At 38.5% G+C, this 26,344-nt stretch overlaps 1 protein-coding gene and 3 pseudogenes across 1 annotated transcript; 1 reads left to right on the forward strand and 3 right to left on the reverse strand.

Annotated features, from left to right (window-relative positions):
- Positions 1–1,073: 1,073 nt before the first annotated feature.
- On the reverse strand, positions 1,074–8,060 carry LOC148998716 (uncharacterized; annotated as a pseudogene).
- Positions 8,061–8,689: 629 nt separating this feature from the next.
- On the forward strand, positions 8,690–10,427 carry LOC148998717 (exopolygalacturonase-like). The gene is made up of 6 exons (XM_089141766.1): positions 8,690–8,869; positions 8,977–9,117; positions 9,220–9,384; positions 9,477–9,766; positions 9,856–10,084; positions 10,191–10,427. The coding sequence occupies exons 1-6, from the start codon at positions 8,690–8,692 to the stop codon at positions 10,425–10,427; spliced, it is 1,242 nt and encodes a 413-aa protein (XP_088997892.1).
- A 2,828-nt stretch (positions 10,428–13,255) lies between these two features.
- On the reverse strand, positions 13,256–21,673 carry LOC148998718 (uncharacterized; annotated as a pseudogene).
- A 1,808-nt stretch (positions 21,674–23,481) lies between these two features.
- On the reverse strand, positions 23,482–26,036 carry LOC148998719 (uncharacterized; annotated as a pseudogene).
- Positions 26,037–26,344: the final 308 nt, after the last annotated feature.

Here is a 26,344-nt window from a genome sequence, read left to right on the forward strand (position 1 = left end):
TCTTCTTCTCCCCCCTCTTTTTTCCCCCTACTCCTAAACAATTCTTCATATGTTGAAGACTCGGCCTATCGGTTTGTGATCAAATGCCCCACATAGCTTCAATTCTCTAATTAGAAACCATAGGATTGTGTTAAAAAGGGATCAAACGCTTCCAGATGGGGACATAGAAGAAAGATGTGGTATGAATTGGCCTCATCATCACTGACTAAAAGCATGTAAGGTTGGTATTTCACGACTTGTCTCATTGAGTAGAAATAGAGTGCAAAGTCTTCTATGAATATTTATACCAAGTGAGCAATTTTGGGTGGACCCTGGAAGGAATTAATGGAGATGTAACCATATTTTTTAATTTTATCACTAGCTGGAGCTCTCTTTCTCTCTCTTTGTTCGGAAAGTATTGTATCTGAGGATACGATACCAAAAACACCATGTCAAGTATGCTCGCTTTACTGATCCTACGATCAAGAATCAGAGGTAAAACCTACATAAACAAGTAGCGGACACCCAAACGAGGTATCTCAGATCGTTTCTTATACATTTACGTTCATTATTTGCTTGCAATTAGCGTGAGCCTTGTGATAAGTTCATTTGTTGACTTAGCCTTGTGATAAATTCATCACTAAGTTATAAGGTTTCTTATCGAGAACATGGATTTCAAGCTTCTCCAATAATTCAAATTCAAAATATGAAAAGAAGAAACATTATTGGATAGAATAATTTCTTAGAAACCGGAGAAACCGATTCATCACTAAGATTGAGGAATTGTATATGAAGTTAGGTCGGATTAAATAGGATATCTCAATTAAAATTCTCATGCAGGTAAATCGAATTTGAATTCTATGCACTACCAAAAAATGCCAATATCTATTAGAGATATCTCAAACCACTTCACTTGAGTAATATGTAAAAACTTGTTACACGTATTTATAGGGCAATGAAGCTATGATCAAAGTGAGAGCCACCTATGAGACGGTAGGAAGGTGGTGGCGCTTATGAAACCATTTAGGAGTAGATTTTGATTGACAAATACGGATCTAGTGAGTCTTTTCAAAATAGCTAATTCATTAGCTTACCGTTGGAGATGGTGTGCCCCTTCGGGGAGATCATATTCGCTGATATGACCTCGCCTGCTTCATTCAAACCCGTCTTCACCACGTCAAATTGGGCAGCCCGGAACCTCATCACACTCTCGATGCGGGTTCTCCATTGCACCTATTGTCGTAAAGTTTTGATCAATGACCGGGGGAACCGGTAGCCTTGATCACAAGCCCACCATGGGCTCCTCTCCGCAAAGAAAACGCGGTAATTTTCATTCGAGGATGCCAGTCTGTCGAGTTCACAATCAAAAAATTGAAACCTAATTCTATAAAATTCGAACTGATCTTAGCTTCATCAAGAACGATGCCGACGTTCATTTTCTTGAATTCTTCCGACTCGCTAATTTCTCAGCCCCATCATGGCAGCCTATTTCCTCGTCTGGAACGAACGAAACGTAAACAGCCCTAATCGGTAGAAACCCAGATTTCTTCAATCGGCATATGTTTTCAAGGTATTGCATGCCAACACACTTCATCTCCTGCGATCCTCTTGGATAGATATTTTCCAGCCTCATCGATGTGAGCATCAAAAGGAGCATGAACCCATTTATGGTGCTTGGCAGGTACCACGTCCGTATGGCGGTATGGGAATACAGAAGAATGGGAGTAAGATCAGGGTTTGCACCAGGCCATTTCAAGAGAGCAACAGGCATGCCCGTGACGAATTCAAGGGATTGCGATTCGAGGCCGATAGCTTTGGCTTCAGAGAGGATGAAATCGGTAGCTGCATGGTAGTCAGGGTAAGGGCTGAGCAGATTTTGGACGCATCAGTAGTAATTGGCGTTTGGGAACCATGAACTTTGAGTGGCAAGGATGACTCGTGAAACTAAATGGGGATCCGACCTTGCTGCGATTGGAAACAACATTGAAAAGTGTGCTACATTCTATTCAGGCAGGGGGGGTGGGGAGAGGTGCACTAGAGGGTAACAAATTTAAAAATTTTATTTATTGTTCTTGTTCAATTTTTTTCGAACGCACCGAACCGAGACCAGAAGGGGGGCGGGAGCGGCTGGTGTGTGGTTGGGGAAAGAAAAATACATATTTTTTTTTTCACTCTTTTCGCTACCTACTTTTTTATGGAATGGGGGGGTTGGGTGGGTAATGTTATGTTTAGGAGGGGGTGGGTTGGGTGGTGTGGGGTCTTTCTTTATTAATATTTCTAGGGGGCAGCACAGGGCCTAGAGTTGCTTGACTCGCTTTCCCAACCACTACGTCCCCTAATTCCCCAAGGGATATTTAGGTTATTTTCGCTATTCTCGTCAAGTCCAATTTAGGACATAACTGGGTGAGTCGTGCTAGATCTACTTTTATTTTTTTAATTGAGTTCTTAAGTTTTTTAAAAAGTTTTGATTCGCTGCTACTGTTTTCTTGTCTATTGCACGAGCGTCAAGAAGGGCTAGGCCCTTGCTGTGAGAGCTAAACACCTAGGGCTTAAGCACTATGCTATTGACTACTAAACCCAAAGGCTGAAGGAACCTTGCTGTTGTGAGCTAAATTCACCTATTCCTTACCTTCTTCTCTTGTTCAAAATCCTGCTGTTACAGTTCCTGAGTTGCAGCTGATGCTGAGACTGTAAAACTAAGTTTAGTTCACTCAATCACTCTCAAATCACCAGTTATAGGCTTGCTGCTTATGCTCCAACCGAACAATCCCAGATCTTGTAATCCATCCATTGGAGCTGAACCAAATATGGAGCAGTATTTCTTCTCCTTGTTGACTACAAACTGACACTGCCTGATTGAACTTCTACAATCTGGTCTAGTAAAACTGTTTGGTTACTCAGAATATGAAAACTAATCTAACTGTTTGATTACTTGAACTAAATGAATTCCAGTCTTGTCTCAGTACAACCATGTGTTTAGTAGTTATGTTTCTACAATTCTATTCTGTCAAATGATATCCAGAAACAAGGGAAGAAATTTGAAGAGGATTACAACCCCTTCAAGTTTGTTTGACTATTACGCTTCAGTTAGAAAAATTATGCATGGCTTAGGCTTGAAGGATAACATTTAGAATAGCCAAATGACTATGTATGGATGGTATGAACTACCTAAACAATAATTCTTGAGCAACAAATAACCAAAACCTATTACTCATTGTATCCAAATATTTTCATTACTAAAACATGTAATTCTTTATCATCAAACAAATCAACGCATTCCAGATCTATTTTATAATCAATCTAATCAATCTTCTTTTTCTTTTTCTTATCAATGAATAGATCTCTTTACTTGTACAACTTAGATGTCTCTGATTATTTTAACAAGTGCAGATAGCTAGCTTTTAGTCGCTTATTGGATAGAATTTTTGCTTACATAATGAACTCTTGTACTAAAACTATTGGCTAGCACAACAGTTTCATGAGCTTCTAAGGACCTGTTTTTTGGACTTGTGCATTGAATAACGACTTAAACCTAGACTATGGCTTAATTTGTTAGGATTAGGCATCATAATGGCGTTGTGGGCTTCGAGGAATCAAAATATTTGTCTTGCAGATGGAGTAATGGTTTGAAACTAGGCACGAGCTCCATCAGCATCAAGCATCATAACAGATGAAATAATGGCTCAAAATTGGATACTAGAAAGAGGGAACTAAAGAAAGGTCCAGTTAGACTGCATAGGAACAAAGCTCAGCAGGGCTTTGCCCAGAGAGAGAATCCAAAAGGGAGGGTCCAATTGTGATAAGGGAGGGTTACCCCTAGTTATAGTAAATCTAGAGCCCCTCACCCTCCAAAAGGGTTCGATTGTGGACAATAGGGTTCAATAGTTATATTGGGATCCATTAGGCTTGATTCAATTGTTGGGTACTTTGAAATTTAGAAATAAAGCAAGGGGGTAGCGTAGGAATTCAATTTGGAGAAAGTGTTGAGTCATAGTTAGACGTGTCAATTGGTAGGTTTGGTCTATTTACAGTTCAGTTTCATTAGTTTCGGCGTGTGAATTTGCAATGGCTTGGATCGATTTGGTATTGGTATTTTGTTATTAGGTTGAATTTAATTTGCTTAATTCCATTTTAAATATCATCAAAGAAATGCTTCCAACAAAAGTGTCAACTTTAGCACAATCACATAGCAACATAACTACGGAAGACGGTTAGCATTGAAATTTTATAATGGGGATTTTGGTTTGTTATGGTTTTTTCTTGGGGTCGATCAGCTTGGTTTCGATTTTAGTTTTGGGGTTTGAGTCATTGGGTTCAACTTGGGCACCAATGGTTGTTCAATTTGGTTTGATTTGATTTGGGATAATAACCACTTAAGGGCCTGTTTGGTTACATGAATCTGGAGATTTCAAGATTCATGAATGCAAAATTTATACCCGTTTGGCTGTGAAAATCCTTAGATTAATGAAATCTAGAGATTCATCTTTTTACACTAAAAACGTGAATCTGTAGAGTTATGGATATGAAAATCTTTGGATTTCACCCCTACTATAAAAGTGCTAAACATATGCGCATTCACAAAGATTACGTTGACCAAAGAATTTTTCAGCATATTTATCAAACAATTAAGTTTATGAATTATGACTCCATAGATTTGATATCTCTGAATATTTGAAATCTCCAGACTCATGTAACCAAACAGGCCCTAAACCAACCTTGTAAGATTTTGATTCTACTTAAATAATTTGGGTCTGGAGTCTAGGCTACTTTCTTGGTTCAACTTTTAGATTGATACCTTTTTCTTTTTTTTTTGGTAACCTGATTGATACATTTAAAGGTAAAGTAAATGGGTAATGGTAATTACGATGTAAAAGGGAACCTTAGCTATGCAAAATTTGATTGTTAATAAGGTAGGTGAACAAGGACATTATTGGAATTTCATTTTGGTTACCTTCTTTCTTTTTCTAGGTGGGGGTAGGGGGAGGGGAGAACTATAGTCATAGATAGGGAACCCCTTTCTCATTCTGCTTTGTGCAGAAAAAGAGCCATAGAGTAAGCGGATAAAAAGAGAGGAGAAAAGCAAGAGAGAAAAGAATCTGTGTCTGTGAAGGTCCTCTTGAAGGGGGATTTTGCATCACTGCAGATGAGAGGGCGTTGGGAAGATTAAAAGTGAAAACAAAAGGAAAGAGGGTGGATTTGAGGGTGTGGGTGGGGGTGGGGAGGTGAATGAAATCCGAAGGGTGAAGCAAAGGAATCGGAAGAACTGAAGTCAAAATTTGAAGGCGCAAGTAGATGAGAAGATCTTCTTCAATAGGTAGTTTCTCTCTTATATTCTACTTCGATTTGAGAATTCTTAGCCATTTTACTTTATTTTTTATTTTTGGGATTAGGGTTTCAAATCCGAACAAATTAATCTTTTTAAATAGGTAGTTTCTCTCTTATATTGTACTTCCGATTTGAGAATTCTTAGCCATTTTACTTTTGTCTTTATTTTTGGGATTAGGGTTTCAAATCCGAACAAATTAAAAAAAGGGAGAGAGATAGAGAGAGAAGTGGAGGAAGGGGAACTAAGATGGAAGGGTTAGAATTAGACCTGTAAATAGATAGCTGAAATCCGCCTCCGAATTTGCATTCGTATTTGTTTAAGGGAATCCGTATCCAGAATTTTTCTTACCGGAAAATATCCATATCCGTCTACGAAGTAACCAGATTCGAATTACGATAATTGCTTATCGGATTGATAATATCCAGATAAAAATTTACCTGTATAAAATTTTCAACCTTTTTCTCTGAAAATGGATGATAATTGGATTCGAAAACCGATAATCGGTAACTCCGATTATCCTGTTAGAGTAAAGTATAAAACATTTTTCTCTAAAAAAAGGGGCTAATATATAGGATTCAGAAACTAATAATCGGTAACCAGATAATCAGAAATCAGATGTAATAAAAAAATAAAAATGACAATCACAAATAAAAAATCGGATAGTTTATCGGATCGGATTATTATCGGATATCGGATGAAGTTCCGAATTTGAATTTGGATGCCTTCTTTAAATTTCTGCCATATTCTGATTCTGATTCGGATGGCGGTTTTGCTAATTGGATTCTGATACTAGTGTATTCGAGCCGAATCTGATCCGTTTACAGGTCTAGTTAGAATGGGAGAAACAAAAAGAATACAGGTAAAGGAAACAAAAGTTAGATCCTTAAAAGGGTCTATTGTGGCATTTTTGTACATCTAAAATTATGTTTAGGTAAATCAGTTGGTTACATACCCATTTCCTACTTGGGGAATTGAAGTTTCAAAATCAATGTTCATGTTAGGTAAGTATAAATTTATAATATGTTAATATTTTATTTTACATGCTAGCAAATTAATATGGAACTTAAATGATTTACTACCAACTCTAGCAAGGGAGGCAGTTTTGTCATCTACTGGTAAATGCAAATACAATTATCTTCCTTACATATTTTCTCTTTCTTTTCATCATCATTAAACCAGTCATAAGGACAGGGGACTCCTTGGCCAAGAGAATTGGGGGAGTGTGTGGAAGGTGACTGGAACAAAATGCAGAAGAAATCTATTTTGAACAAAAGGTGATTGGAACAAACTTCAAAATGTTCAGATGAAAATTACTTTTTATCTTATTTTCTTTCCTTGTACCCTAATCAAGAGGTCCAAATTACCTATGCGAGAGAGAGAAATTGTACCAAATGTGCAGATAAAAATTACATTTTATCTAATTTTGAACAAAAGATGACTGGGCTCATTGTCTAGTTATTTTGAACTGATAAGAAAGTGACCAACTAATAAAGCTGTAATTCTTTTTCTCTGTTAGGAACCCACGAGTCGAATGCAAAATTGTTAATATTAGAGCGATCAATCACACACAATCAAATAGAAAACAAGGAAGAAGGAGACACGGATTTTACCCTGGTTCACCTCAGTGTGAGGCTATGTCCAACATTAGGTTTTTCACTATATTATTCATGAAAACAACTACATAAATGCTCTGTTAGAAGAGAATAAGTATATAGGAGCTTAGAAACCCTAAGCCACCGCTATTCATGGGCCTAGGCCCAAACTAGAAACAAACTTCGAGGCCCACAAAAACATGGACCCTCTACAGGCTATGGAGGCGTTGCCTCCACACCTCCGCCCACTCACCGGGTAGCGGGACCCGTGCCTGTCGGCAACACAATGAGAAGCATGAGCCATACTCAACAAAAACTAATGTTATTTACTTGATAAAATAATGATAAATTGGTTATAATTTTGCCAATCACCCTCAAAGCACACCGTTAGCACTCATATAAGTAATCCCTAACGATTCACATTTTACCGGTATTTATAACCCATAATCAACCTTAATCCCCCCCCTCTCTCTCTCTACCACTTGGCATGATCCTAGGGCCTATCATTCTCCCTTCCTATTGCTTATATACAGTTTTCTCCTCCCCTTATTCTTCTCTTTTGTTGTTTTTTTTTGGGTAATTTGACATTCTATGCTCCCCTGTTTTGCTCAAATTTGAATTATTAGTTTATGTTTGAAACTTCTAATGAGTTTTAGGTCTGGAATCAATATATTCATTCAACCTTTAAGAATTCTCTACTTTTTGAGACTTTAGCTTACAGTTGGAGATGGTGCCCCAGCCTTCAAGAAGTCTATGTTCACTAAAATGGCATCGCCTTCTTCCTTCAAACCCGCCTTCACCATGTCCAGTTGGGCAGCTCGGAACCTCCTCACAATCTCTATGCTCTTCAATAAGTTCTCCATGGTACCGTCGTCGTAAAGTTTTGACCCCAGTGGCTTTGATCACTAACCACCATGGACATCTCTCCGCAAAGAAAACACGATAATTTTCATTGGGTGATGCAATCCCTACAGAGTTTCAAATCAAGGGTTGCGATTCAAGGCCGATGGATTTGGCTTGAGAGTGAATGAAATCTGCAGCAACATAGTATTCAGGGCAAGGTATTGTTGGAACCTAGAGATTATCTCCGTTGAATCATCTGGTAACGAAACAACTACTGTCGATATGAATAAGAAGAAGAGCATAATGGAAATTCTCTCCATTTTTTTTTTCTTTCAGAAGAGAGAGCACTGAGAGTAGTAAAGTTTTTCTTCCAGCTCCGTCTTTAAAGTGGTGAACCCTCCAGTTTGAAACCATTGCTCTAAGAGATTTCGAGAGATCAAACCAATGCAAAAGAAATCACATGGAACAGAACCAAAAGTTTCCAGTCGCCTAATTGGAGCAAAAACCATGCATTAGAAGGTTGTTAACGTAAAAGATGCATGCAATAATCATGCAGGAAATATATATTGTTTGATTTAGCGATTTAAGGATTCTTTTTAATATTAAAAATAAAAATTTATGCATTTGATTCGCTTTGTGAAGATGTCACCAAGGTAGAGTGCTTACATCCGCAAAAGTAGAAAGAAGGGAGGAAGAGAGGGATAATAGGTAGTTCATTCCTGATTTCTGGTGGATATTTTACCTGACGATTGTGGCTACAGAAAAAAGTAGATATTCTTGGAAGAAGTTAGTTATGGCCGTTGGTATCCAACCCAAGTATCACAATGTTGAATTTCATATAAATTCGAATCTCCTGTTGAGAGGAAAATGGGAAAGATCATCCTGAAAACAAATTAAATTCCATCCAGGAAAAAGAAAAAGAAAAAGCCAAATAAAAAAGGGAAGAATTATGCAAGGTGCTATTCTCTTCTGGCTTTTCTTAACTTCTTTTACCTGGATTGTTAATGGAGAAAGAATCCTTGGAGAAAAAGCAGTTGCAACGACCCCTAAAAAAAGACAAAGATTGCACCGGGAGGTTCCGGCGGCATTTTCGACGTTATGCGTTATGGCGCTAAAGGAGATGGACGGCGTACGATACCAACGTAATCAATCCTCAATTCTTAATTCTCATTCTTATTGTTATTCTTTTTTCTTTTATGGTTTGCAGAGAGAGATTATGAACCCTAAATTTTGCAGGCTTTCATGGCGGCTTGGAAAGAAACATGTCAATCTTCAAGTTCAGCGACACTTTCCATACCAAAAGGAAGCTTCTTAGTTGGTCCCCTTAAATTCAAGGGGCCTTGCAAAAACACTGGTTCCCTTACTGTCCAGATGCAGGTGTATTTCTATAGAAAAAAAAAACCATTTCTTTCTTCTCAAAACAGATTGGATTGTCCCCTAACATGAGGTTTTCGATTATCTGTATAGGGTGACTTGAAGGCAATCACGGATTTGGGCAAGTATGATTCGGATGATTGGGTCGAGTTTGGATGGGTGACCGGATTGACGTTGACCGGAGGTGGGACTTTTGATGGCCAAGGCGCTGTATCATGGCCTGCCAATAAATGCCCTAAAAGTCTCACCAATTGTAAAGTTCTTCCAACAGTAAGTGGATATGGATTCAACTAATTTACTTGCTGGTTTTGTGTAATCTATCGTTTGGGTTTCATTAACAAAGGTAACTTATTTTGTTGCAGAGTGTGAAGTTTGTTAGCATGACCAAAACAGTAGTGAAGGGGATAAAGTCTTTAAATAGCAAGTTCTTCCACATTGCTTTGCTCAGCTGCACAGACTTCCAAGGGAGCGATATCACAATCACTGCACCAGGAGACAGCCCTAACACAGATGGAATCCACATAGAACGAAGCAGTGGTGTTAGCATCTCTAATTCTGTAATTGGTACCGGCGATGATTGCATCTCCATCGGACAAGCCAATTCCAATGTCCACATCAATGGTATCACCTGCGGACCTGGTCACGGCATCAGGTTGGTGCATGAATTGATCTTGATCTTAAATCCTGCTACAAAACCTCAAATTCATTCACGAATTTTGTTGATATGATTGCTTCTTGTAGTGTTGGAAGCTTGGGGAAATACCCGAAGGAAGGTGATGTGAGAGGGCTTACTGTTGAAAATTGTAAATTAAGTGGAACAACGAATGGAATTAGGATCAAGACATGGCAAAACTCACCTGACGCCAGTGCGGCTTCTAACATGACCTTTGAACACATTGAAATGAAAAGTGTTACTAATCCAATCATCATCGACCAGACATATTGTCCTTACGCCAAATGTGATGAAAAGGTTAGTAGCTAGAAACCACCAAATTCGTTCATTGCTGCAACTTTTTTGCTTCGTTGAGGTGTTTTAACAAACACTTTGGAACATGACAAATGGATTAATATTGCAGGCACCATCAAAAGTTGCGTTGAGTGACGTGTCCTTCAGGCACATTACAGGAACTTCAGCTTCTCCAGTGGCAGTGACATTGGAGTGTAGCCAAGGGGTGCCATGTAAGAATGTGAATCTTGAAGATATTCACTTGGAACCCCGCAACGGAGGAACCGCAACTACGTCATCGTGTCAAGCATGTCAATGCCAAATATATTGGAACCCGATTCCTCCAGCCTGTAAATCCACCCTGTAAACATAGGGTTCGGCTCCTCTCCAGAGGGTGAATATCTCCCCCGGGGGGCCCACTGAAATCTAACATCTTGCCAGGTGGAATATATCGATTCAAGGATTCTTTTTACCATAATTTTAATCTATGCCCCCCTTAGCCAATGGACGGTTAGTAGGATGGCCAGGAACCTGACTTCTCTCGAAAGTGAGAGGTCGTGGGATCAACCCTGCCGGCGGCATATGTAATATCTCCATCCCCCAATTTCCCTATGTATAACCAACTAAGAACACTCAGTTGGTTAACAGTTAATTCAATAAATTTTATGATGAAAATACCTTTGTGTCCTTTTGGATTTCGTTTATTTCTTTACTAATGTTGGGTCCCCTTAATGTAATATATTATGTGTGGGTCCCAGTCAGACTAACAATATTTGTCGTTATTAAGCATATTCAAATTTCAAACGTGACGGGACCAAAATGCCCCTTAGGTTATTTAAACGTGACGGTTTTTTTTTTTGGGGAGAAAATTAATATATGGTTTTAAAAAGAGATAATTGGTCATTAAGCGTTAATTATATGGTTAATATTTTAATAACACAATGTATTAAATAATATGAGGGCATTTTGGTCCTTCTCCATTTGAAATTTGAATATACTTAACGGCGGCTAACAATGTTTGTCTAGTTGGGACCCACACGTAATGTATTACGCTAAGGGGACCCAACATTAGTTTGTGGTCCACTAAGGGAACCCACATGTATGAAACATTTTTTTTTTAACCTACCAAAATAAATACGAGGATAGGAAAAAAAAAAAAAAAAAAAAAAAAAACTGACCAAACTAAACAAAATCACATCTTTCTTTCGTTCTGACTTCTTTTATTTTATCTTTATCCTTATTTTTTGGTAAGGGTTCTTACTTTTATTCGACCTACCAAACAAATCTACAAAAAGAACAAAAAATAAGAACTTATCAAAAAATTCCTGCACAAAAACGCAAGTGAAGTTTGAAGCTTCAAACCTCTGCAAATTAAGGCGGAAGGCCAAGAATCTACTTCGAATCCATTGATTTAGCTCTTCATTTTTTGGTATTAAAGTATTGGTTTTCAACTTGATCAGAGGTTTTGAACCTCTTCTTGAATCCTTTGTTGAGTTCTAAATTTCAGCAGGAAGAGCTCTGATCACCATGAAAGAGAATCTGTTTTGAGCGACGGTAGAGCCCTAAGTCATTATGGAGATTATTGTCAGAACAAACACCGCAAAATAGCGAATCGCAAAAGAAACAACAATGAAAACATATAGAGATTTAACGTGGTTCACACACCGATGTGGTATACTACGTCCACGGGGAAGAATAAGAGATTTTCCACCTTGTAAATGAAAGACAAAATGAGATCTTACAACCAATCGCTAAGAATGGGGTTACAAGAACTCTAATCGAAAATCTCAAATCTCTCAGTAATGTGGTAGGCGAACATAAGATACATATCTATAGACTCTAATCAGGTAAACGGGTCGGGCCCAAGCCCACCTCTTCCACCACATATCTCCGCAAACGGGTCATTCAGGTCGCCCACTAAAATATGTCGGTGCGGGTTCATCTTCCAAATCGGGTATAAGAATTCGGTCAAAGCATAACAATTCTAAGACTAGATTTTTATCAGAGGTTGCAACATTGAAGGATTACTTTTTACCTAACTTGATATGTTCTGATAAAATTTTAATTCATTTTGTTTTTTGTGTTGTACATGCTCGAGCGCTTTTGGTTGTCAAAATCCATGAGAAACAAAAATGAGATTTAACAGCAAGGGAAGAGACATTTTTGAACTTTGGGCCTTGACATTGAATAGAACGTTGACTGCAAAGAACAAGTTCTTCTTTCGCAAGTTGCAGGTTTGGTGAGTTTTTTTCCTTCTTATTTATTTGAAGAGCTAAATGATGGATTTAAGTGAACAGTGGATTTAAGCAAACAGTTGGTCTTCCTCTTTGGTTTGAGAAGTTGCAGAGGAACGGTTTGTTTTTCACCATTGTTTTCAAACCCTACCATTTATTTGCAGGGAGTTAGTTTGATGATTGGGTTAAATAAACGAAAGAAACTCGAAATAATACAAGGGTATTTTGGTCACAGAAAATTGTAAAATCAACGGTTTTTGTAAAGTTGTATATAGTTGCTCATTTCTGAAAACCACAGGAGAACCAAATGCAAAAGAAATCTATTTTGAACAAAAGGTGACTGGAACAAACTTCAAAATGTCAAGATGAAAATTACTTTTTCTTATTTTCTTTCCTTGTATCCTAATCAAGAGGTCCAAATTACCTATGCGAGAGAGAGAAATTGTACCAAATGTCCAGATGAAAATTACTTTTATCTTATTTTGAACAAAAGATGACTGGGCTCGTTGTCTAGTTATTTTGAACTGATAAGACAGTGACCAACTAATAAAGCTGTAACTCTTTTTATCTGTTAGGAACCTGCGAATCGAATGCAAAACTGTTAATATTAGAGCGATCAATCACACACAATCGAATAGAAAACAAGGAAGAAGGAGACACAGATTTTACCCTGATTCACCTCACATGTGTCATCATTCATCAAGAAATAAATCAACACATTGCCTCATTGGCCATCAGAATTGACCCTCAGGTGATGATAAAATCTGGATTAGAACAATGTTCATCAACGGGAATACACGTTACATTTAATCAAGTACACTGGGCATCGGAGATTGTGACCTCCATTTATGCATCTCTCTGTGTTGTGATTACCAAGTGAGGAAAATCCCTCTTCCCTACACACCACAATGAAGCTGAAGCATCTATGATTGCTATAGGATATTGGCCATGTTTACTATTTTCACAACTCGTCTCTGGAAGCAGCATTCTTTGTGTTCTCAGTGTAGGATGTGTATGCTACGATGATTGACTCATATATTTCAATTCCTTTCAGGTATTCCACTTGATTTAGAAACTGCAAAATCATATAAAGTAGTTAAGAACAATATTAATTGGATACCAAAAAATAGTTTACTGGGTCAAACAAATAAATATAATAAACGAAAATGAAAAGATCAGTAACCCGGCAAGAAAGCAGATAAATAGCAAGAGGAAAGATAATTGTATCAGTTAAGGAGTCCAAAAGTGTATAAGAAAATGTAAATAAAGGCTGCAATGTAAACATGCAAGTGAAAGAAGATTGCACTTCGACTTTAAGACTAGCACTGAAACATGCTCAAGTAAAAGATCTTTAAGGTTATATCTAACCCAGTCCAATTCCACATCCGATCTAGCCAGAGAATATTCCAGCCTAATGGCCTCCTGGCATGGAGGCAGGCTGATTCCTGAGTCACCATTATCTGAGATGCATTTGTCAAGTTGAGGAGGCTCAGCTAATAACCACCACACAGTAGGATTGATAGATGTAGCAGCAGATCATCAATAATAGAAGCTCGTAAAAATAAGATGGCTAACACCAAATTAGAAGGAAGCAAATTCTAGGTCATGCAACCGGCAGTTCAGTGTCAAATTGGTCTTGGGCTCCAAATTTGGTGAAGTTTCAATACGCAGAAGTGGAGGTCTAAGATGGGAAAAAGAAAAGGATGTTGTCCTCAAAATTAGAAGGTCAATGCAATAGAACCATTCAGCCAACAGGAAGGCCTACATCCGGGATCATGCAGGCCTCTTTTTAGTCCGGTTCAGTCCTCCAAAACCCTTTCGAGATAAGGCTAGAGTTTCGAGAGAAAGGATGATCACTAGGAGTTACGGCAAAGCGAGCGAGAACTTTGATCGATCTGCAGGGGGGTCTCAATTCTTCTCTGGAGGTGATCGGCAGCAGCAATCTTGGGTTTGATCACCTTCCCCAGCACTAGTTGATTGGAAAAGTAAGTTGAAGTCTCAAAGCGCTGCAGCAGTCAAGGGAATATCAGCACCAGGGAGTCTAGTAAGGGGGACGATAGATCACAGGGGGAGGTGATAAGAGCGGGTTGCCTTTATGGGCAGGTTGTAATATATAAGCTCAAGTATTGAACCCAAAAATAGCACGTTAGTTATTAGGCTGAGACCTAGATTAGAAGCAAGAAACTAAAGAAAATGAAACTATTAGGTTGGCAGAAAGTTCTAAAATAGAAACAAGCAACTTAAATAAATACAAACAAAACCCATGTCAAAAAAAGAGGGATTTCCTCCTGCATAGACCATTTCTATGTTCAATAGAATTTTCTCTGCAGTTATATCTACAGAAATTTGCAAATAGAATGTGAATTTGAAAAAAAAAATGGAAAAGAAAAGAAAAGAAGAAGAAGAAGAAAGAGATGAAAAAAAGAAAGAAAAAAAGAGAAGCATAGATGGGAAAATATATGGGTACATTGAAAAGCCGAAAAAGTGACTTTACATAGTGGAAAATTTTGTAAAAACATTTCACCTCATTATGGTCGTGGAGCTTAATAGGAGTGTTTGCCATGGGAGAGAAACCAATTTCAGGCAATCCTCGTTCCCTGAAGTATCAAGAATCTGTTGAGGCAGGAAAAACTTCTAGTTTGCTAAGTTTGCCATTAGCTTTCTTTACTGCCCCTTCTAAAAGTGCCCACCATGGATTGGAGTCATCTGTAGCAGTGAAGACCGGCTTTCCAAACTTATCTAGAGTGGAAACCTTGCCTTTAAACCGTCCCAAGCATAAACAGTTAGAAATTTAGAATTGGAAAATTAAAATCCCAAAAAAGCAAACCTAAAAGTTTTGATGCTTCTGCCTTCACAAATATATTTGATAAGTATGACAAAACATTCAAGCACACAAAGAGGAAGGATAAGAATAAAGACAGGGAAAAGGAATTTGGTCTCAGAGATGGAATATGCCAGCACTCCCATGACTTCCCAATATGATAAAGCACCTTTGCTCCCTTATTTTGTGGAGGAGACAGATATATTACATGGGAGTCGAAATATGGTAGTACTGATTAAAGTAGTCGATCGAAGAAAAGACAAGTGTTGAAGTATATGCAAGTCTGGACTATTTTACTTCTCATGTTATTGTTCACGTGAACAGAAAAACTATGTTACTATTCACGTGAACAGAAAACTGCATAGTTTCTATTTCTAATGTAGAAGTCTTGCTATATAAGTTTTGGGAGTTTTTGAAAAGCATAGTTTCTATTTTGGTGGTAGTTTCTATTTTCAGAATTTTCTATTTTAGGAGCTAGGAAGTTACTAAAGTTGTAATTTTTTGTTTCCTTTTTCTAGAAGACAATTACTTGTCTCTCAAGTTGTATTAGATTCATTAGAAGCTATAAATAAAAGGGCTCTGTGATTCTATACTCTTAAGCAAGAATCACATGCCTCTTCTACGGGTTCTTCATCTCTCTTCTCTTCTTCTTTTTCTCTCTTTTCTTTGTTCAAGTTCAGCTGCTGTTTTGATTATTTAATGCTTGTTTTCTAACATGGCATCAGAGCAAGTTTAATCAACTTAGGGACCGTTTTCTCTCTCTTGGCTGCCCAATTTTTTTTCTTCTTTTTTTTTTTTTCCTTTTTCTTATCTAGGGCAGCCCCAACCTTCACTGCAGTAATTGTGCATGGTTGTCCTTCTTCTTTAACTTTTGAAGCACCAAGTATCTATGTATTAATACTACAAAAAGGCCCTAAGGTTTCTGGGGATATGTCTACCTATTTGATTCAACTGAGGTTGCTACTACCCTACTTTTTGGGCAAACCTGAAGTTCAATCTGCACTATACTGATGTCTTGGGATTCCTCTTGATTCTTGCAAAGATATGCCCATAATTCGGATTGCAAGCCCTAAGTATTGTCTTCCATTGTTTGTGCTATAAGTTTAGTTGCAAGTCATATACTAGTACCCCTGTTTCATTGAATTTCTCTCTTCTAAGAAATTCTGCTACTATCTTTTTGCTTTACTACTTCTTTCGTTGTTTATTTCAGAATCAAGTTTAGCCTTCTTTTTATCTAATACTTCTACAAAGACCTAGAGGACTATTTTTCCTTCATATCGAGATCTGTTAGAGTTTCAAATCTAGCAGAAGTTTGCTGCTATGGTCCGAGATTTGATATTATCTGCTATTGCAGCAACTGTTATGCGCTTCTTCCGAGTGGATTGCTGCAACGACTACTGCAATTTTGAGATTCCAAGCTGGTTCAATATATTTTTTTGCCTGATCTAATTTGCTCCTGCCTAAGGGTTAGCAGTGGTCCAGATTTTTTCCCCCCTTGGTGCACAAGATTTTGTCCTGTGAGACGATTTTCTGCTGCTTGATCAACTTTATTAGTGAAAAATACACTGCTCTGTGGGTTCTACTTTTCCTTCTTGGGTTTCTTTTGTGTTCATACTTTAAGATGCTTGTCACTGGTCATCATTAATTGTCCACGTGTAATGCTACACGTGAAGGGGAGAATGGTACCTTATTCTATATCTACTCAAGATGTGCTGATAGATATTATTTGAGAAGATCTTTGTCCTCAACTTATGGCATTCTACAACGATATCATTACATGTCTTTACCTATATTGTCCTCCTAACTACTTGGTCTGTAGTAACCCATACTACCTTACCTACTTGGTCCGCAGTAACCCATACTGTCTTTTACCTTACCTACTTGGTCCGCAGTAACCCATACTGTCTTTTACCTTATCTATTTGGTCAATAGTAACCCATACTACCTTACCTACTTGGTCCACAAGTAACCTATCTTGTCTTTTACCTACCTACTTGGTCCACAAGTAATCAATATTGCCTTCTACCTACCTATACTTTGCCTATTACTTGCCTTCTTGTGAAGCATTTATATGGACATTGGAGTTGTAATTTTGAAGATTTAGTATGGATATTTCTCCCTACTACCGGCATTATGTGGATGGTATCTTTGATCCTGCTATACTTATGGACATTGGAGTTGCAATTTTGAAGATTTAGTGTGGATATTTCTCCTACTACCGGCATTATATGGATAGTATCTTTGATCCTGTTATACTTATGGATTTTGTTCATCTTCAACATCGTCAATTGTTTTTATTATTGGATGGTTCTATTGACGTGAAGAATTAAAGTTTTTTTTTTAAGTTGGTGTTGATTATCTCCTGGGTGAAGTTTTCTCAGTGTTTATTGACATCTGTCATTGCTACACAATTCAAGATTGGTGCTGCCTTTCAAGTTTATTCTTATTGTGCAAGCTGAAGTTTTCTTTGTGTACACTCCAGCTTGAGGGGGAGTGTTGAAGTATATGCAAGTTTGTACTATTTTACTGTTCATGTTACTCGTTCACGTGAACAGTAAAAAGCGTGTTCCTGTTCACGTGAACAGAAAAACTGCATAGTTTCTATTTCTAATGTAGAAGTCTTGCTACATAAGTTTTGGGAGTTTTTAGAAAGCATAGTTTCTATTTTGGTGGTAGTTTCTATTTTCAGAATTTTCTATTTTAGGAGCTAGGAAGTTACTAAAGTTGTAATTTTTTGTTTCCTTTTTCTAGAGGACAATTACTTGTCTCTCAAGTTGTATTAGATTCATTAGAAGCTATAAGTAAAAGGGCTCTGTGATTCTAGACTCTTAAGCAAGAATCACAGGCCTTTTCTACGGGTTCTTCATCTCTCTTCTCTTCTTCTTTTTCTCTCTTTTCTTTGTTCAAGTTCAACTGTTGTTTTGATTATTTAATGCTTGTTTTCTAACAAGTACAGCTAGTACAGTGATGGCTATAGTCATTTTCTTTACTCTCTTCCTTTCAACTGATTATGTGAACATAAAATAGTGGCAACTTCTCCAGTCCAGTTCAATGGTAATGAAATTAATACATTAAACGAGAAAAGGCTGGGTAAGCTGCTAGCACCTTATGACGATCTCTCCCCCCTTTGAGGGTTAAGGGGGTCATTTTAGAAAAGCAAGGGAGGAAGGAGATAATAGATTTATAGGGGACTAGGCCAGCTTACAGAATACCACTATCAATACCCGTCCCTCTCCCTGAATTAGATGCTTCCTTCTCACATTTCTAGCTATGTTCCCAAATTTTTAGAAAATCTTCCAAGTCCTTCCATACCTCAAATGTCATGTTGTGTGAAGAAGGCACCCACTCCTCTTCAATCCGTTTCTCAAACATTTTCTCATCAGCAGTAGGTGGGATTCGAATGTCAAAACCTCGCTTCAGCTTCGGATGGCTGCAGATTCATAACAAACCCCCGACGAAGGAATACAGCAGTCATATCGAAAGGTATACTAAAATCGGAAAGAAAAAGCTTGGGGGGGTGGGGGTTGCTTAATAATCTGTTGTTGGTTTTATGGAGTGCTTTTTCTGAACTTTGGGGCCATGGGGAATGCCAAGCCCTTGATAAAAAAATAAGGCTACACTGCTATCCAATGGAAGTGGCAGGGGTTACATGTTGGGCCAAGAGAAAATAGTCTCCAACTGAAACAAATTCCACAATTCCTTTTAGAAATGGCACTTTTGCATGCCCCGGGCAAAAAGAAAATTTGTAATTGTGTATGACTCCTCCCAGGCATGATTACTCATTGTTCAGTTCAATATACACCTGTAAGTTGAGGTTTCATCCTCAGTGAAATTACCCCTTCTTTTTGCTCATCCTTAAACTGCTTGTATACTAATGTCTTCCCTTGTTTCAATGCTTCCTGTTTTGTTCATTGCATGGTTTTCACCTACTAAATATAAGCTTGAAAAAGGATAACTTCCTAAATCATCTCCTGAGTTTGATCAGTAATAATTAAAGTTGACAGATAGCTGTGGTTATAGTACAATCAAAATATTGTTTCTGAGAAGCTGTAAGGTACAACACAAATAATTTGTCTTCTTCTTAAATTGAATTTTAGGGAATAACCATAAACAAATTGATTTACAATCAGATCCAGATCTGTCCAGATTCTATTTTGGGAACTAACACACAATCCAAATTTTCTTGAAAGGCAAAAAAATTTTGAATTAACAAAGAAGAAAGGAAAAGGGAAGGGAGAGATACCCCTCCTTGAACATGCACTGTGGGTGTTACCCATGGTCATTATTTAGCATTTTAGCCTATCTTAAAAGGGAGCAACAATTAGGTTGTTCGGCCCTGCTACTCCACTTTCCACTCCCCAACTGGATTGAAAGAAAACCCATTACTTCCCCGAGCTTGGTACAATTAGAAAATGCACTTTTTACATTTTACGGCAAAACCTCCACCAGCCCAACTGTTATGAAAGGAACATGAATGATTTAACTCCCATGTTTAAAAGCCCTTTCACTTATTTTACCCACCTCCGTGATGGCACCCGCGTCGACCCGAACCCGGGAACGCGGCACCGACAACCCACGCGTCCGCGAACTCCCGAAAGTCAAGCACCATCATGCGCTGCTCCAACCCCAGCCCCCCCTCCCCCCCAGACCGAAATGCCCGGCACCGGGCGCAAACTGCGAACCAACCAACCCCAAAGTTGATAGATCATGAAAAATGTATCAACACTATAGTGGAAAAGAAAGGAAAACATCGGGGCAGCGATTTTTCTTTTTTAAAATCTTTTTAAATAATTGATAAGTACCATATTATTGTAACTATATATAGAACTAAAATGCAGAGCATTTAGAAATCCCTTTACAGATTCTAACTTAAGCTCTTTTATGGAAACATTTTAGGTTTTCACATTCATATTTCGATATAGGATTATGTACACAATATTGGAATGAACTCTCTAAGTTGTAACGTTTTTATCGAGAACATGGATTTCGGAAGAGAAATCTCAATGCACGAGAAATATAGAAAAGTATTCCAGACAGAATTTCAGCTTCTCCAATAAATTCAAATACGAAATATGAAAAGAAGAAACATATTATTTGATAGAACAATTTCTTAGAAATCAGAGCAACCAGTTATTGACTAAGATTGAGGAATTGTACACGAAGTTTGTCAGATTAAATAGGATATCAAGTGTTCCAATTCAATTAAAATTCTCATGCAGGTAAGTCCAATTTGAATTCTATGCACTACCAAGAATGCCAATATCTATTAGATGATATCTCAAATCACTTCAGCTTTAGTAATAGGCAAAAACTTGTTATGGGATTTATAGGGCAATGAAGCTATGATCAGAGTGAGAGCCACCTATGAGACGGCAGCAGAAGCGTGGTGGTCCTAATGAAACCATTTAGGATTAGACCTTGATTGACAAATACTGATCTAATGAGTCTTTTTCAAAATCTGTTATCCTAACAATCTTTCATAATTGTCAGTGAACTATTGCACCAAGACAAACTAATAGCTAATTCAGGACAGAAATATTGTTGTTACCAAAGAATTAGTTTGTCCCTTCTCTCCTCTTTGGGTAATTCATCCAAAAAAAATAGCTAATTCATTAGCTTACCGTTGGAGATGGCGTGCCAGTCTTCAGGGAGACCATATTTACTGATATGACCTCACCTGCTTCCTTCGAACCCGCCTTCACCATGTCAAATTAGGCAGCCCGGAATCTCATCACACTCTCGATGCTCTTCATGAGGTTCTCCATTGCACTATTGTCGTAAAGTTTTGATCCATGACCAGGGGAACTAGTAGCCTTGATCACAAGCCACCACGGGCTCCTCTCCGCCAAGAAAACGCGGTAATTTTCATTCGAGGATGCCAATCCTGTCAGAGTTCACAATCAAAAAATTGAACCCTAGTTCTTTAAAATTCGAACTGATCTTACCTTCATCAAGAACGATGCCGACGTTCATTTTCTTGAATTCTTCCGACTCGGCTAATTTCTCAGCCCCATCATGGCCGCCTATTTCCTCGTCTGGAACGAACGGAACGTAAACAGTCCTAATCGGTTGAAACCCAGATTTCTTCAATCGGCGTACGGCTTCCAAGTATTGCATGCCAACACACTTCATGTCCTGCGATCCTCTAGCATAGATATTTCCAGCCTCATTGATGTGAGCATCAAAAGGAGCATGAACCCATTTATGGTGCTCGGCAGAGTACCACGTCCGTATGGGAATACAGAAGAATGGAAGGAAGATCAGGGTTTGTACTAGGCCATTTCAAGAGAACAACAGGCATGCCCTTGACGAATTCAAGGGATTGCGATTCGAGGCCGATAGCTTTGGCTTCAGAGAGGATGAAATCGGCAGCTGCATGGTAGTCGGGGTTAGGGTGAGCTGTGTTAATTTGAAGATACCTCGGAATCTTGAAATTATCGCCGATGAATCCTCTGGCAACGAAACAACTACTCTCGATGTGAAAAAGAAGCAGAAGAGAATGAAAATTCGAAACCTACGAATTGAAGATAGAGTGCAAGTTCTATAAATTCCCACCATTTTTCTCACGAGAGAGGTCACCGAAGAGCGGCGAAGTGGCACCGAGCTTTCAAGAGCTGAACTCTTGGTCAAGAAGAACGAGAATTACAGAGACCAAACCCACCAAAATGGCGTGGAACCGAGCAAAGCTTTGGTGGGCCCGTTGCTATATCACCATCCAAAGTGACGCTGCGCTTGGGTCAGTTTTGTCAAATTTCAGAATATTCAAACCGATGATGTAAATTGGCTATCATTTTACCTCATACCTCATTATGATCAAGGAGTAGAATAGGACTGTTTGCTATTGGAGAGAAGCCAATTGCTTGAAATCCTGTTTTTGTGTAGTATCGAGCATCTGTTGAGGCTGTTTAAGCTCTGGATTGCCAAGTTTTCCATTTGCTTTCTTTACTGTTACGTGTAAAAGTTCCCACCATGGATTAGAACATATCTCTAGCAGTGAGGAGTGAGGACTGGCTTCCCAAAGTTATCGAGAGTGGAAGCCTTGCTTTTGAACTGTCCCAAGCAAACGTGTTTAGAATCGAAAAATGCATTTCCCAAAACACAAAACTAACAATTTTGACGCTTCTGATCTTACTATGGGTATATGACACTCATGAAGGATTGCAAAAAATATATTAGTAGTGATTAGAAGTTGTACATTATAGATGGGGGAAGCAATTTTCTTTCACTCTTTTTCTTTCAGCTGAACTTCTTGATGCAAAAAATATTTGCAACTGCTCCAGTGCCAATTTAATTGCAATGAAAAATAATAAATGAAAGGTTTTGGACCTTATGAGATTTGGTCTATTTCGCTTTTAGTCTAAAAAAACTAAGTCTTTTGAATCTGCTACTTTATAAAAGGAAAACCTCCAACACTTGTGGCACGTATTTTCTTAGACCAAAATACTCCTCCTAAATAGACATGAACCTTCTCAAAAAGCCCTTTTCTGCATCCAATGTAACTTCTCATGGAACTCACCCTTTAAAAACATTACACCCCTTAAAACTCAGATTTCGGTATTCTCTTCCACTAGACAAAATCATACTACTATATCATATCATACTATCATACTATTATATCATACTACTATATAAATCATAAACTTGAGACAATTGTGGTATGTATTTTAATTGACCAAAATACCCTCCTTGAATAGGCATGCACCCGTTCATAATACTCAACAACTACCAAAAAAATGAGACTTCAATTTAGTTATGATATAATTTTTCAATTTTCATAATATCAAAATACCTTCGACTAACAAGTGACATACCTTTTCCACATTAGCTGTATCGTTTGAATCCCCGGAACTCGTACCCCAAAATGAACCCGTTTGAAACCCAGACGTAGGCTCCAGAACTCTCAAAACAATCCCATGAAGGAAAGCAAACATCGCCTCCGGAAAAACAATCTCCAATGACGCATGCCTTCGAAATTGGTCGAACCCTGATCAACAAGACTCTCTCAGGAAGGTTGGATTTTTTTCTTTTCCCTATTGATATTGATGGACGGGCATGATTTGTTATCAATATTTGCAGTTTTCCTTTCATTCCTTTATGTTGTTCTGGTTTGTTTCCCATTTAATTAAAAGTTAGCACAAAGAAATACTTCGTTTTGTTTCTGCTAAATTTGAAGAATGTGGGTTTCCTTTACAGGTCCTTCGAGTGGATAAAACTGACGACCTTCTGAGCGGTTCAAGAAATTCCTGATTTTTATCTTGAAATTTGTAGAGCTTGTGCACTTGCAGAGATACGTAGTTGAATTCTTCACTCTCATACTCGAATCTGGGGCAAGTTTCGTGAAACATATTTGAAGAAACACAGAGATTTCATTTCCCTTGAATCCTCGTTTGGAGTGCTGGTGTCATCCCTCGATGCAGTGTTCTTTTGTGGCCTGCGGCGATTGCTCTCTGCTTCTCCTCCGATAATGAGAGGTGAATCTTCTTGTTCTCATCCCCTTCCTCGATCTCCAATTTTTTATTCTCTTCCTGTTGAGGAATCTTTTGTTCTGGAAGAAAATTTGGAGGAGCTCTTAGATCATCAGGAGGATCTGGTATTGGTTGGCAAGGTTTCAGATGGGAGACCTTTCAGAAGGCAAGTGATCTCCAATGGATTAGTGAAGCCAAGGCATTTGATCCATGGAGTGAATGTGGAGCAGATTTCTCAGAATTGTGTTACCCTTCATTTTAATCATCAATTAATTTGTAGAATGTCTTATACGGCCGTGGACTGTCACTAGGAATTTGATTGTTTTGGATCCGTGGTCAAGTTTGGAGAGTCAACAATTCATCGTCGCTGCTGTTTGAGTTGCAAATCCATGATGCGCTTTCTGAATCTCTTGATTTGAGATGGGTTTTGACTGCCAGTGCCCCGGTGGCGTACTATATTATGGAAATTTGCCCAAATGGTCACAAAGGAAACAGGTGCAGAACTAAGTCCTTCCAATGTCTTCTTCTCCCCCCCTCTTTTTTCCCCTCTGTAAACAGTTCTTCATATGTTGAAGACTCTGGCTATGGTTTGTGATCAAATGCCCCACCTGTGCTTCAATTCTCTATTTAGAAACCCATAGGATTGTGTTAAAAAGGGATCAAACCTGCTCCAGATGGGGACATAGAAGAAAGATGTGGTCTGAATTGGCCTCATCATCATGACCAAAAGCATGTAAGGTTGGTATTTCACGACCTGTCTCATTGAGTAGAAATAGAGTGCGAAGTCTTCTATGAATACTTTTTCATACGAAGTGAGCAATTTCTGGTGGAACTGGAAGGTGTCGGAGATGTAACCATATTTTTTTAATTTTATCACAAGCTGGAGCTCTCTTTCTCTCTCTTTGTTCAGAAAGTATTGTATGCTGAGGATACAGTACCAAAAACACCATGTCAAGTATGCTCGCACACGATCCTACGATCAAGAATCAGAGGTAAAACCTACATAAACAAGTAGCGGACACCCAAACGAGGTATCTGAATCGTTTCTTACACATTTACGTTCATTATTTGCTTTGCAATTAGCTAGAGCCTTGTGATAAGTTCATTTGCTGACTTAGCCTTGTGATAAATTCATCACTAAGTTATAAGGTTTTTATCGAGAACATGGATTTCAGCTTCTCCAATAAATTCAAATTCAAAATATGAAAAGAAGAAACAAATTATTTGATAGAATAATTTCTTAGAAACCAGAGAAACCGATTCATCGACTAAGATTGAGGAATTGTATATGAAGTTCGTCAGATTAAATAGGATATCTCAATTAAAATTCTCATGCAGGTAAATCGAATTTGAATTCTATGCACTACCAAAAAAATGCCAATATCTATTAGATGATATCTCAAACCACTTCACTTCAGTAATATGCAAAAACTTGTTACACGATTTATAGGGCAATGAAGCTATGATCAAAGTGAGAGCCACCTATGAGACGGTAGCAGAAGCGTGGTGGTGCTTATGAAACCATTTAGGAGTAGATTTTGATTGACAAATACTGATCTAGTGAGTCTTTTTCAAAAATAGCTAATTCATTAGCTTACCGTTGGAGATGGTGTGCCAGCCTTCAGGGAGATCATATTCGCTGATATGACCTCGCCTGCTTCATTCAAACCCGTCTTCACCACGTCAAATTGGGCAGCCCGGAACCTCATCACACTCTCGATGCAGGTTCTCCATTGCACTATTCGAGGATGCCAGTCCTGTCAGAGTTCACAATCAAAAAATTGAAACCTAATTCTATAAAATTCGAACCGATCTTAGCTTCATCAAGAACGATGCCGACGTTCATTTTCTTGAATTCTTCCGACTCGGCTAATTTCTCAGCCCCATCATGGCAGCCTATTTCCTCGTCTGGAACGAACGAAACGTAAACAGCCCTAATCGGTAGAAACCCAGATTTCTTCAATCGGCATATGTTTTCAAGGTATTGCATGCCAACACACTTCATCTCCTGCGATCCTCTTGGATAGATATTTCCAGCCTCATCGATGTGAGCATCAAAAGGAGCATGAACCCATTTATGGTGCTTGGCAGGTACCACGTCCGTATGGCGGTATGGGAATACAGAAGAATGGGAGTAAGATCAGGGTTTGCACCAGGCCATTTCAAGAGAGCAACAGGCATGCCCTTGACGAATTCAAGGGATTGCGATTCGAGGCCGATAGCTTTGGCTTCAGAGAGGATGAAATCGGCAGCTGCATGGTAGTCAGGGTAAGGGCTGAGCAGATTTTGGACGCATCAGTAGTAATTGGCGTTTGGGAACCATGAACTTTGAGTGGCAAGGATGACTCGTGAAACTAAATGGGGATCCGACCTTGCTGCGATTGGAAACAACATTGAAAAGTGTGCTACATTCTATTCAAGCAAGCGGTGATGGCTACTGGCTGCAGCCTCAACATCCCGACAGAGATGATATAGAGGTACACTAGAGTACAACAGTATCAAATTTATTAATTGACTTTGCTCAACTATTTGCTGAACCAACTGAACTGCCACCAAGAAGGAAGCAAGACCACCGGATACGGCTAGCCGAGAAAAGTAACCCACCTAATATTCAACCCTATCGTTACCCACACTCTCAAAAAAATGAGATCGAAAGGTTGGTACAGGAAATGTTAACAGCAGGATTGGTACGGCCTAGTGTGAGTCCTTACTCCAGTCCAATATTGTTGGTTCGAAAGAAGGATGGCGGATGGCGTTTCTGCAT

Source organism: Hakea prostrata, unplaced genomic scaffold, assembly GCF_041222555.1.
Source record: "Hakea prostrata isolate BN-2017 unplaced genomic scaffold, UWA_Hpros_2 contig_173, whole genome shotgun sequence".
NCBI classification, from domain to species: Eukaryota; Viridiplantae; Streptophyta; class Magnoliopsida; order Proteales; family Proteaceae; genus Hakea; species Hakea prostrata.

What these genes read in the sequence shown, in the direction of transcription:
- LOC148998717 (XM_089141766.1), top strand. Translation starts at nt 8,690, where the DNA reads ATGCAAGGTGCTATTCTCTTCTGGCTTTTCTTAACTTCTTTTACCTGG. An exon ending in CCCTTACTGTCCAGATGCAG is followed by an intron (nt 9,118 to 9,219) that starts GTGTATTTCTAT and finishes GGTGACTTGAAG; the next exon opens with GCAATCACGGATTTGGGCAA. An exon ending in ATTGTAAAGTTCTTCCAACA is followed by an intron (nt 9,385 to 9,476) that starts GTAAGTGGATAT and finishes ATTTTGTTGCAG; the next exon opens with AGTGTGAAGTTTGTTAGCAT.